At 38.7% G+C, this 13,397-nt stretch overlaps 1 protein-coding gene across 2 annotated transcripts in view; it reads left to right on the top strand.

Annotated features, from left to right (window-relative positions):
• Nucleotides 1–268: 268 nt before the first annotated feature.
• LOC102292812 (adenylate cyclase type 1) overlaps nt 269–13,397 on the top strand; it is a 37,634-nt gene continuing 24,505 nt past the window's right edge. The window contains exons 1-3 of one of the 2 annotated variants that reach the window (XM_005912682.3): nt 269–2,162; nt 4,957–5,106; nt 5,442–5,560. In XM_005912682.3, the coding sequence (XP_005912744.1) occupies nt 1,554–2,162; nt 4,957–5,106; nt 5,442–5,560 (878 nt within the window). In that variant the 5' untranslated portion in view covers nt 269–1,553. The remainder of the gene's footprint in view (nt 2,163–4,956; nt 5,107–5,441; nt 5,561–13,397) is intronic. The other variant, XM_005912683.3, reaches the window with a different exon arrangement.

Here is a 13,397-nt window from a genome sequence, read left to right as displayed (position 1 = left end):
TGCAGACAGCTGTTTGTTCATTTAGTGTGACAGCAAGCAGGCTTGTTTAAGATTTCTCTTTAGCTAAAGTTTAGCCTAGTTCAGTTTTAGTCTGTGTCAAGTTTGACTCGGTAATCAACAAAACCTGGTTAAACCTGAATATTCTATATCATCAATTTCCAGGTGACATTTTCCAAACCTTTTTGGATTTCAGAAGCTTGAGCTAGTGATTCCAATTATGTTTTTTTAACTAATGACCAAACATATCAGCTCCAACACCTCATCTGTTTGCCACAAATTGTCTACTTCCATGTTGCTGGTAGCACAAGTCTTTTATAGAACATTGTTTCCCTTTTTGTCTCAGAATTTAGTAGGCTGCGAAATACTTTACTGCTCTGTTTCTATTTTTGCCCCATCCCTTTCACTCTCTCCATCTACCTGTCACACTGTATATAGCTGTGCTGGATCAGTGAAAGCTAGAACACTAACAGCTGAGAGAGAGAGAGAGAGAGAGACACACACACACACATAGTGAGAGCTAGGGAGGTGGAACAGAAGGCATGTGAGTGTCCTGGTAGCATGGTAGAGTGCTGGACTTTGGCACTGGCCATCAATCTGTCACTTTCTTACATCCTCTCTGGTACCGACGGGTCATGGCAATGGCAGCCTGTGACGGATGACTAATCTTCTCCTGGTAATGAATGAGACACCACCCCCCTGAATGCCAAAAGAGTGCTGATTGTGAGGGTGGCTGCCTCATGGCAATACAGGAGTCTTATTATGAATGCTATGCAATCATGTTACTCTGTGTCTGTGCCAACCAAACGCAGTAGCTCCCAGTTTATGAGAGTATAGTCGTGTCTCGAACACGGCGACGTGCGGTAGCGCTATTAATTGCGCTTCTTTCTCTCATCTTCTGTGCTTGTGTGTGAGGGAATTAGGCAGAGGAAGGCAGCGCGTAAATGAATCAGAGCATAGTAAAAGTCACTGCACGGGCTTTAACGATGGAAACACGTCGTGTGCAGGTGGAAAAAGGAGACGTTGCTGTTAAGGATGATGCATGTGCTGTTCTGTCAGGCTGAAGGGGAGCTCTGTAGCCGCGCTAGTCAAATCGTCTTGACTGCGTGTGTTGAGTAGCTGAGACCTGTCTTATCTTCACCTCATAATGCGCAGGCGTGATCCTATCTGAGCCCCGCAAAAAAAAAAAAAAAAAAAGAAAAGAAAAAAAAGCTGTTACCGTCACAAGTAGACGACGTGCTCTTCAGTGGTGCTCAAGCGAACGCTGAATTCTTATTATAGTAATTATTTTTTAGTAGGCTACATGTATATGGCACATCGCCCGGAACACTGCTGGAAAATGAAGATTTGCTTGCCAGCTAATCTTTCCGGACAGCACAGTCCAACCTGTGGATAGTGCCGAGCGCGTCTGTGGCCACCGGCCAGTCTCCTCCGCTATCTGGGACGCTCTGCCTTGAGTCTGTTGTGCGCGTCTTTTTACGTTTGCATCCCGGGGTCTGTGTCGGCGCGGGATCCGCTGTTCTGTTTAAGCTAAGCTGTGAGCAGGTATTCAGTTTATGAATGGCACTGACATGGAGGAAATACCGTTTCAGAAAGTCAAAACCAGGCGGAAGAGAAGTCACTGTCCACCGGGTGTCCCTTTGACCACCATCGTATGCGAGGACGAGTTCGACTGCAAAGAACTCGAGTCTCTCTTCCAGAACTACAACCTGAAACTGGAGCAGACGTCCACTCTCAAAGCCCTGGCCGTGCTCATATTCTTGTCCTCGACGCTGGCTGTGGTGGAGTTGCTGTCCGGCCCCAGCATCACCATCTCCAAGGGGTCCCATCCGGTCCACTGTGTCATCTTCGTGTCCCTGTTTATTGTAACTAATGTCAAGTACCTGCAAGTGACTCAGCTCCAACAGATTGTTAACCTGACGCTGCTCTTCGGGTTTACTTTCTCCTTCCTTTGCTGTCCCTTCTCCCTGGGCGCCATGGGGCTAGAGCCCCCGACGTCCCCGGAGCAAGGCATGTGGCAGCTCATCCTGGTCACCTTCGTCGCCTATGCGCTGCTACCTGTACGGACGCTTTTGGCTGTTGTGTTTGGAATAATGGTGTCCATCTCCCATTTGATTGTGACTGCCACTTCCGTCACAGTGAAAACACAAAAACTATGGAGAACAGTAAGTACATGTTGCACATGATTATGGTGCCTCTAATACTTGGTAACCTTGGAGCTTATATTATTATGCGTGTGAATATAATAATCTATTCGTATGAGCTACACACTGCTGGAGTAGCCCGTATTAGGATATGAAGCTCAGGTAGAGAGAAGCAATTTAGATGTCAGTTCAGCACCAAGGATAGCTCCATGTGGTAAGACTTGATGGGCTTTGCTTAGGTTTTAATCAAATCCGGCAAAACAATAACACGATCAAGACAAGTTAGAGCATGTTTGCTCTCATAAGACAAAAAATGTTGAGCAGGTCAGGAATGAAGAACTAGAGTGACATCCTCCAAGCACCAGAAGTAGGGCAAAGTGGAGGGACAAGCACACACACACATAAACACACACCCACCCACACACAGAGGAAGACCACTTTGACTACTCTACATATGCTTCCGTTAAGAAATAGGGCAAAGTCATGCATGTCATTGCAGAGCCGGAATAGAAATTGGTACACCGCTCTCTGGAAATGTATAGCTTTTGTACCTTTTCCTGTCACAGTCAGACACATATGCTCACATTCCTGGCTGTCATCAGCTGTGGGAAAAGAAGATATGTCACATCAGTCAAAACCTACCAGGGGTATAATGGAACATGTCTGCCTACGTGCAACATATGACACAAATATTGGGCATTTCTTGGAAGTGAAACTGGGATTCTGTCGTTTCATCGTGCTCCCAAATGATGACAGCCTATTTACAGAGCTTTGTTTTCCTGTATGTAGGCTATGCGGTACCTGCATAGCCATGTGAAGGACACTGCTAGCTGTACTACCGGAGATAGCTAATCCATTAAGCTTAGAGATGAGCTGTGTGGCATGACCCTGCACAGTCCAGGCTTGCAACAACCACCCACCTAGGTCCCAAGCACTCAGCCTATGGTTGTGTCTACTTCTACATGAAATACCTTATTACTAAAGCAAGTGTTGACTATAATTTCAAATGCACGTTATTGTAGGGCCTCTTTGGTCTCATCATGCATCAGGTCCTTTTAGTAGCATAATTTATTCATTGTTGGTAGTTTAAATACCATAAAATGTTAAATGGGGTATGGGTTTATAGCCTTACCTGTCTAGATAAAGCTTAGATTACAAAAACAATAAAACTAAAAATAGGTACTTTATTAGACCCCATTGAAAGAAATGACAAAAATATAATTGTAAATAAACTCAGCAATCATTGACATTTTTACTTATTAACGTATTGCTACTACTATTAATATGAAGTACAACAGCAAAAAAAAAAAAAAAAAAACTAAAGAAAAGGGGAGGAAAAAGCATTGCAAATAAAAACCTTGTATTGTATTCAGTGAATACCTGTATACATCATAATGAGACACCTTGGAATTAATCATGTCGCCGAATAAAAGTTAATGTACTCCTTTTATTTTTTTACTGCATCGTAAAAGTTTGAAGATCTTCATTACTGCCAGTGAATGGGTACAACAGCCGAGAATGAAAGATTTTGTTGCTAGTGCAGTAAGGTCAGTAATGAGCACACTGCGTTTAACACAACAGAGAAGCTCAAGAGTATTTTACACCAATTAACTCTGATGTCCACATTTATTCACTCCGGGCTATAAAGTTACTTGAGCATCGTTTGAACATGCTGATCCTTGCCAACAGTGCTGCCAAGCACAAAGCCAGACTTCTGCTGCCAAAAACAGCGTTCTCAAGGCAATCCGTTATTCGTCGCTCTGGGAAACGTGCCTGTCTGTGGCAGTAAAAGTTTCTTAAAATTTTACAAGAAGTGGATACATCATTTCAAAATATGACAGTGTTTTCATGATGCTTAGTTAAACATATAAGCTATATTTTAATAAAGTATAAGGTGTTTTGGGGTAACATTTCTTAAAGTCAAATAAGCTCCATCACTAAGTTCTACAACAGAAAATACTAAAGGTGAATGAGGATATGAGTTAACATATTTATTTTCATCAATATATTGTGTATTTATTACCTGCAGTGACTGCTTGTTAGTCTACACATCATAGGCAATCGCAGAACTGTGTCAAGTAACTCAGCCAGCCTCAACCAAGCAATAGGAATTATTATAAACAGTCATGCTGCTGTGTGTTTATTATAAGAGATGTCACAGATTTTCTCATAGAAAATATTGAATAAAAAATTATATATTTGAAAAATATCCAGGTAAATGAATTAACTGGTATAACACCCTTAAACTGCCATTCAGCCCGTTTAGGGTAGTGAAACTCCAGTTTCAGGTCCTTGAAAGCAGGGGTAACAAAACCTGGCAAACATTCACATGTATACATGTAGTTATATGAATGCCATGGATACTTTAATCAGTGTAGTGTATAGGCTGCTTGTTTTTATTTATTGTTATTCAGCTTTGATTTTAAGCATTATGATATGGTTTTCTTTAACCATTAGCGTTGACTATATACACATCTGTTCATGCAGCTTAGTGTTATAGTTCTGTGCTTGCCCCTTTTAAATAAAGTAAGAAATTGAAATAAATTACTTCCTGTGCTGCATTGTGCATCAATGCACACAAACAAATGCACAAAGATGCCAAATGACAAAACATATTTTACATTAGATTATTTACCATACATTCAATATATGGAAATATACATGAAAATACATTTTTCATTGATCATAACAACACACGTATAAATATTTGATCTAACTAAAGTGATATAAATATTTCCTAATGGTTTCTTAAATATTTTGTCTTCAACAATGTACCAGAGAAGTAATAGTGTGTAATGTGTGTGTGTTTTTGCAGTTGGTTGCCAACACAGTACTGTTCACCAGTGTCAACCTGTCAGGGCTGTTTGTACGCATCCTAACAGAACGAGCCCAGAGGAAGGCCTTCCTGCAGGCTCGCAACTGCATCGAAGAAAGACTCCGCATGGAGGATGAGAACGAAAAACAGGTATAGACACCTTTTTTGCTGCACAAACTATGTGTAAAATTGGATGTCTACCCCCACCGCCCCATGCCTCAAGTCATTTTGCCACATTATTCATTTCTGTTAGATTTCATGCCTTTTTGTCTAGCGCATTTCTTATCACCGCCAACAGTTTGCCCTATGATAACTTTGCCGCTTTCTACTGTATAAGTGACTTACTTTATCTTCTTTCCCCTCTCTTGCTCTGTTTCTCACACACAAATGTACACACACACACACACACACACACACACACACACACACACACACACACACACACACACACACACACACACACACACACACTCTCATATTCTCAGGAGCGCCTGCTAATGAGTCTGTTGCCCAGGAATGTAGCTATGGAGATGAAGGAGGATTTCCTGAAGCCCCCAGAAAGGATCTTTCACAAAATCTATATCCAGCGTCATGACAATGTCAGGTAGGACCCTATCATCAAGGCAACACCGCTGTGAACTTTTCCTAGAGACATTTGTGAATTAAATAAAGCCTTTCCATTTTAAAACAGTCATTTAGAGATTAGTATACTCATAAGAGATTCAGTGCTAAGAAAAACTAAATAATGTCCAGAGGAACAACTATAGAATGTTGGGGTGGTGTTTATGTTTACACTGAAGCCTTACTTGTATTTTTTAAATTGTCCAGGTAACACTGATGGCCTGGAAAAAGATTATGTTGCACTTTCTACTAAAAAGTTCCAAGCACTCATTCAAACAGTTCTGTTTGTGATATTTATTATATTACTGCATTTTTACATATGGCTGATGTGTTCACATCACTAAGGAGCATTTTAGTGTTCCAGCCTGTTGCTGCCTTCACAGCTTCATATGCTGGATAACTTAATCTGAAGTAACTAATTATATTTTAATGCAGAAATCTATAAAGTAACTATAACTCCTTCTAAATGTAATAATTCCATTTGAAGTATGAAATTAATTTACATTTTATTTACGTAAATTTTCTTTTAAATAATCTGATTATTTTGTTAAGCGCGGTGCTTGGATATTATTTATTATATATAACTTCTTCACTTTTCTTCCTCACTTTGTAGTTAGTTATGTCTGACCTTTAACCTTTGATTAGAAATGACTAAATATGTGTGTTTGAGAGTATGATTTTCACTGCTTCATTCTGTGGGGGGGAAAAAACAAAAACTTGATGTTCTGCATTCTCATTTTCATTACCCATTTTGGTATGCCTCGGTAACTGTATTGCTACCTTTCCCATTTCATGCTCTAGCATTTCCTTGTTACCGTTTCTTATCTTTTTCACTACCTCCTTTCCTCTGTGTTCTCAGAGCAGCAGGGAGGCTTGAGGAGGAGAGTTTGCTTAGCCTTAGGATTAAGTTGCTACAGGGGATTAAATGCAATGGAGACCAAATTCTTGTTGCATAACACTTTGCCAGTGTGTGTGTGTGTGTTTGCTTTTGTGTGTGTGTGTGTGTGTGTGTGTGTGTGTGTGTGTGTGTGTGCTTTTGTGTGTGTGTGCTGGTTAAATATGGACAGATCTCAGTGGAGCTCTGCTGATTGCTTTTGTGCCTTGAACTTCTTCAGATAGCTCCACCCTTTGAGAGTGATCTGGACTGGATGCAGGCATGATTTATGTGATTTGGAGGGCTGTAATTAGAAACTAAACTGTGTGCAGCACAGTTTATGCAGTTTTATTTATTATGTTTTGAGACTGTGGCTAGTGTCTTATTAAAACTAAGCCAGAGGGATATTGTAGTAAGAGTCTTCAGCCAACCTGTGACCCTGAATTGATAAGCTGTTAGAAAAACGGATGGACGGACGGATGAATGTTTGGATATTGTAGTTATCAGCTACTAAAAAAGAATATATTTAAGTGTTATTTAACACAATACAAATTGTATTATTGAACCATACAGGTATACATTTGCAGTGAGTACAGTATACACAAACAGAAAATTAACTTACATAAACTTACAGTAATTCACTTTTTTTTTCAAGGTCAGTGATTTGTCAAGTCATTTTAATAAATTACCCTTTTTATTTTTATTTAGTGATAAATTATGATCAGAAATTAATACTGCCTACCTCTGGATCAAAGAGCCATCAGATTTATTAGGATTTAGCACTTAATTAAATATTTCTACCACTCTTTGTTTTTCCATATATAACATTTCCATAGAGTTGACATTTCCTTTATCCTTCGTGTATGGAGGATCAAAAGTGCCAAAATGAAACCAACAAATACATCTTTGGATAGTTTATCAAATGTGTCATGAATCAAAGTTATAAACAGGTAATTTATTAACACACAGTTAATTAAATATATAACTTAATTAATGAAAACATAAATTCATCATAATTTAGAACATATTTATTTATTTTACTATTGAATTAATTATTATTTAATGGTTCCTGATCAACAGACCTTAACATCTGATTAGCTATCCTGCAAGTCAAGACAAATCGTTCGCAGATAAATGATAGATGCAGTATCACAGTCAGTTGGTGGTGGTGTGGATTTAGGACAGGTATCCCAGAATGCTTATAAACCTAAAAATCACAATGGTGGAGGAAAACACCCCAAACTGTAAGTAAAATATGAAATACTGTTTCTGTGTCCATCTACAAGAGAAAAAAGAAGATAATTATATCTGCATTCATTTTTCATTCATTATTTGTCACTGAGAAGTAAGAGTTATGTATACATTGAGAGATTTGCCGAATAGTCTGTTGAATTATCAGCAATATTTAAGGAACTAGTATACAGCTTTTACCAACCTTTCCCAAATCAGCCCATTGTTTAAAAAAAATCACATAAATGGGCCTTTTATGAGCATTTATGATCAAATGTATTTTAAAACAACAAAGGTAATTAAGACTGTTGTGCTATTTTTATTGTAAATATTAATCGTAAGGGTAAAAAGACAGTAAAGGACAGAGTTAAAACGAACTGTTGTTATCAAGTACACTGCTGTCTCACTGTAAGCTGTGCTTTTCCATCCAACCATCCCATCTAACCCTAAGTGTACTTACCAAGCAAGTATGCAACTCCAAACTCCGTATTTGGAACTAAGAAGGACCAACTGAAAGAATCTACTACGGACCAAAGTAACGGTTCTAGCTTTGGCCGGATTTGCCCCACACCCTGGCTTTGAGGTTGACAGATACAATAAATACATGATGCACTGCACTGCAGGAACTATGGAATAATTAATTAAATACTGAAATGTTTAAATATGTTTAAAATGAAATTAATTGATAATCAAACTAATTAATGATAAATTGAATCAATTAATTATGTACATAATAATAATAATTTAGATATTATTCAATTGTAATTCTTAATTCATTTAAGTCATGATTTAACAGTTTACTTATTTCTTTTATTTTGGCACTTTTAAGCTTCCAGATTCCCTCACCCCAAACACACACACACACACACGCACACACACACACACACACACACACACACACAACACACACACACACACACACACACACACACGATACTGTTTATACAAAATCCTTATTAAGACAAATGTTCACCAGTAAACTTACTGTATCCAGTTTCATCTGACATTATAACTAATGATTCTTAGAAAAACAGCACGTGAGAAGAATCCAGGGAACATTGTGTTGCAATAAATGGCTTTGCTGTAAGATGACTTTTAAGGTCACCAATTAGAAGTTTTTGATGATGTGAAGTTTGAAGGTGCTCACTCACACTGAAGAAACTACAGTTTATTATTGCAAAATTTGTTGTAAGCATATTTCCCACTCCTCTGGGTTCACCCCTTTATTGGTCCAGCATCAGCACATCCACTGCCCACATGCTGTATCTCCAGATGGACCCATCCAAAATTAAACCTTGAGTTTTCACTTGGCTAGTGGCTTCCTCTTTGTGATTAAATTGATATCACGTCATGCCATAAAGCAGTAATGACTCCCACAGGGAGAAATAAGAGATTAGCATCATTAGAGCAATAATTTTCTTCAAATATGTGCCATTGGAGAGAAAATGATGAAAGAGTATGTGAGAAGGATTGGATTACACAATCTTACATATAAAAGTTGCAGTTACCACCAGAGATGGGCAGTAACGCGTTACTGTAATCTAATTACTTTTTTTCAGAAGTAGGATACTTGCAAACGTTAGATAGTTCCTGAACGCACGTTGCGTACTAAGTATTTGCTAGTTCAGCAATAAGGATCGTTAGTGACAAACGTATAGATTACCGTTACTTTCCCATAGGAACGCTGCGTTACTGCGTTACTAAAACCGTGATTTTTTTGCGAGAATGTCTCACGACAGTGACGTAAGCGAGTGCGCCGTTAGTGACAACAGCTGTGTGCAGATCAACAATGGATCACATATCGATTGTGGGAGAGAGTATGAGCGTGCAGCGTTTAAAGCGTGGAAGTACTGACCTTACTTTGAGTTTGATTCCATAAAAAGTGACAAAAACATTAGTGTCCGTTGTGCGTGGGAAGAAAACTTCTTTTTACAGCGAAAAAAACCCCTAAATTCCAAGCAAGCACGAGTGCGCAACGACGTAATGGGAAATTCACAGAGAAACTCGCGGATTCTTCAACTGACCGCGGCACACCTGCACCAGGGTAAACCTCCGCCTACCCAGTCCTGCTTTACAGGTGAAAATAGAGCAACAGGACCGCTGAGTCTTTGACTTTATTTATTTTCTGCTGTGTTTTACTTGCATCTATTTGAAAGAGTGAGTGTAAACACAAAAAATATTTTATTTTATGTGCTGGAATGTGCAGAAAATAGGTTTAAATGTTAAACTAATTTATTCAAGTCAGAGAATGTTGCATATAATTAAATTTTTGCTTGATGCATAAAGTTAAAAGATTAAAACTATAAAACAAGTTAATAAAAAGAGACTTTTCAATTTCCAAATCAATCAAATCAAATCAAATCACTTTTATTGTCACATCACATGTGCAGGTACATTGGTACAGTACATGTGAGTGAAATTCTTGTGTGCGAGCTTCACAAGCAACAGAGTTGTGCAAAATACAATAATGTAAACAAGCAAAATACAAGAATGGCTACATCTGAAACTAATAAATATATGTACAATATATAATAGTATATGCATTTCTGGATGTGTATACTAAATATTTTTCTACGTGTGTGTGTGTGTGTATACACATATTTTACAAATTAAATAGAGTAAACAATAAATAAAATATATAAAAATATACAGAGTTGAGACATGTGCAAAACAGTGGCATTACTGTACAGTATGGAGTGCATAATGTTAAGTTCCAGTAGTGAAGCTGAGGTGTCTATGAGTGTTCAGCAGTCTGATGGCCTGGTGGAAGAAGCTGTCTCTCAGTCTGCTGGTACGGGACCGGATGCTGCAGAACCTCCTTCCTGATGGAAGTAGTCTGAACAGTTTATGGCTGGGGTGACTGGAGTCCTTGATGATCCTCCCCGCTTTCCTCAGGCACCGCTTCCTGTAGATGTCTTGGAGGGAGGGAAGCTCACCTCCAATTATCCGTTCAGAGCACCGCACTACTCGCTGGAGAGCTTTGCAGTTGTAGGCGGTGCTGTTGCCATACCAGGTGGTGATGCATCCAGTGAGGATGCTCTCAATGGCACAGTGATAGAAGGTCCTGAGGATGCGGGGGCTCATGCCGAATCTTTTCAGTCTCCTGAGAAAGAAGAGGCGCTGTTTTGTTTGTGTGTACTGACCACGTAAGATCCTCAGCCAGATGTACACCAAGGAACCGGAAGCTGCTCACTCTCTCCACAGCAGCGCCGTTGATGGTGATGGGGGTGTGTACTTCTCTGCACCTCCGGAAGTCCACTATCAACTCCTTTGTCTTTGCGACGTTGAGGGTGAGATGGTTGTCTTGACACCAGTGGGTCAGGGCGCTGACCTCCTCCCTGTAAGCCGTCTCATCACCATTGGTGATAAGACCCACCACTGTAGTGTCGGATTATGCAGAAAAAGTAGAATTGGGCTGAAAGATCTATCGCTTTATCACCTATTCAGGTTGTAAATCGTGTTTTTAAAAAGTAACTAAGTAACTAAGTAAGTAATTAATTACTTTTGAAAATAAGTAATCAGTAAAGTAACGGGATTACTTTTTTGGGGAAGTAATCAGTAATTAGTTACTGATTACTTTTTTCAAGTAACTTGACCAACACTGGTTACCACAGGAGTAATTTTTTGTAACTTGCTTATTTAGCACTTTGCACTCAGTCAATGTGATGTGGTTCTGTAGGTTTTGGCAAAAGAGAGTTATAGCTTTTGATGGACATTTAAAATCAGACAGTTTGCAACCCAGGAGTAGCTAGCTAATTTAAAACTGAATGCGTTCAAAATGTCAAAACGTAACAAATATTTGGCAACATGTAGTGGTCCAATAATTACAGAACATATGTATGTTGTGACTGTAGCGTCTTTCAGTACAAATTCATACATTTCGTACACTGAGACTAAATGTATGTCATGTATTGTATATATATTACAAAAAAAAGAGATCTAAATCAGGATGTCTTCTGATTAGAATTCAATAAATTGATCCCCAGCTCCTCCAATCTGCATGCAGAAGTACCCTTAGGCAAGATAGTGAATAAAAAAAAATGCTGCAGCTACATAGATAAAAAAAAAATGTGATACTTAAAAAGTGCACAAAATAAAGGACTGTGTTAATGCATCTTTGTGTGTGTGAATGAATGTGGTTTGTTTTGCTTACTCAATAATACCAGCCCATTTACCACATATATTTAGATTTTTCTTTTGATTTAGGTTGCTTGTCCATACAGATGTACAAGGGTTACAAACGTCAGTGTAATTATCCTAGTTAATACATAATTAGATTTACGTGCCTTTATGATGTGCTAAGTGGAACACGTTCCTCACATTTTTCTGAACTGAGTATGCAGTTCCTCGTGCAAACAACATTTAGCTTATTCTAACTGCACCATCATATCTTTAACCGCAGTACACGTTAGCAATATATTAGATATTAGCAAATATCTTTATATCAGTAATGTTGTATGGTTTTATATCTGTATTGTTTGTTGCCTATAAAAAGGTCTAGCATTCTGATTTAAGCACTTTTCTGTCTTGTTTTTACAAGTAAGTGCACTGTGTCCTAAATGACCTGGACTTTGAACAGAACACAGGATTCATGCTCTGTGCATCAGTGCATGTGAGTGTTAAGATAATGGTGTGTGTGTGTGTGTGTGTGTGTGTGTGTGTAGACGGGTGTGTGTGTGTGTGTTTGTGTGGTGTGTTTCTGGTTGAAAGAAGGTAAAAATAAATAAATAAGTGACTGTAGCCAAGGATCACATAAGGTTATGAGTCATTAGGACTATGCAATCAATGGGATGCTTTGTGCACCACATCATGGCTGATTCATGCACAGACACTCATAGGGGCCACAGTAATAGATTCTTCATATGTCCTTATATTTTTTCAGGAAACATATGTGTGTGTTTTGAATATTAATTACCATAACAAGGACCATCTAAATAAAAGGGGTACTGAAAGCAAGGAGACATGTGCTCCAGGCAGACAGTTTAAAAATAATTAGCATTTTTGTGTACTCAGCCTCCGCTTCTAATACTCATTAGTGCATGTGTAAAGATGCTCGCAAGTGAGTGATGATCATGATAATAATAGCGTGTTTTGCAGCCTCTCTGTCACTCAACTGTTCTGTTCCACTTGTTGTTTTGTGGTGTCGTTTAAATTGAAACAATAGTGACTTAAAGGTTTAAAAAGCAGGTCACTGAATCAAATGAGAATTCGAATCCTTGAGTAAAGTGTTGATTTTCACTCAGCTTTTCTACATTTCACTCCTCTGAAGGCGCCAAAAATGAAAGGAATAAAGGTGAAAATTCTTGCAAACAACTTAACTTTTAAGTGTTATTCAAAACTACTTGCATGAAAAATTACAACAGTTTTGGCTTGGAACTGAGCTCAAGTATCAAACAAAATTAGCTGTGTTAGGTTGAGGAATTAAATAACTGGGCATGTGTTGTGTAGGCTGATCACTCTAAATCAATTTGGTTCTTCTCCACCTTTTTCTTCAGCTGTTCTGTAATTCACTGCAAAAATTCCTCTGCTGGAAACACCTTTCCATTCATCAAAATTTGGCCTACAACTTCACTAATCCCTTTATCTTTGAGCTACCCTTGACTCCGTCCTTTCTCGTATGTGGCACACAGCAGGAAATATTCAGTGGTTTCAGTGGGTGTGCTCTCGCTAGAGGTGAATGCATAGTTATGTTATACATCATGTTAGTTTTTTTTTT

Source organism: Haplochromis burtoni, unplaced genomic scaffold, assembly GCF_018398535.1.
Source record: "Haplochromis burtoni strain Fernald_Lab_line unplaced genomic scaffold, NCSU_Asbu1 Contig_3, whole genome shotgun sequence".
Classification (NCBI taxonomy): domain Eukaryota; kingdom Metazoa; phylum Chordata; class Actinopteri; order Cichliformes; family Cichlidae; genus Haplochromis; species Haplochromis burtoni.
Note: the sequence above shows the minus strand (reverse complement) of the source record. Positions and strands in the feature narration are given on the sequence as shown.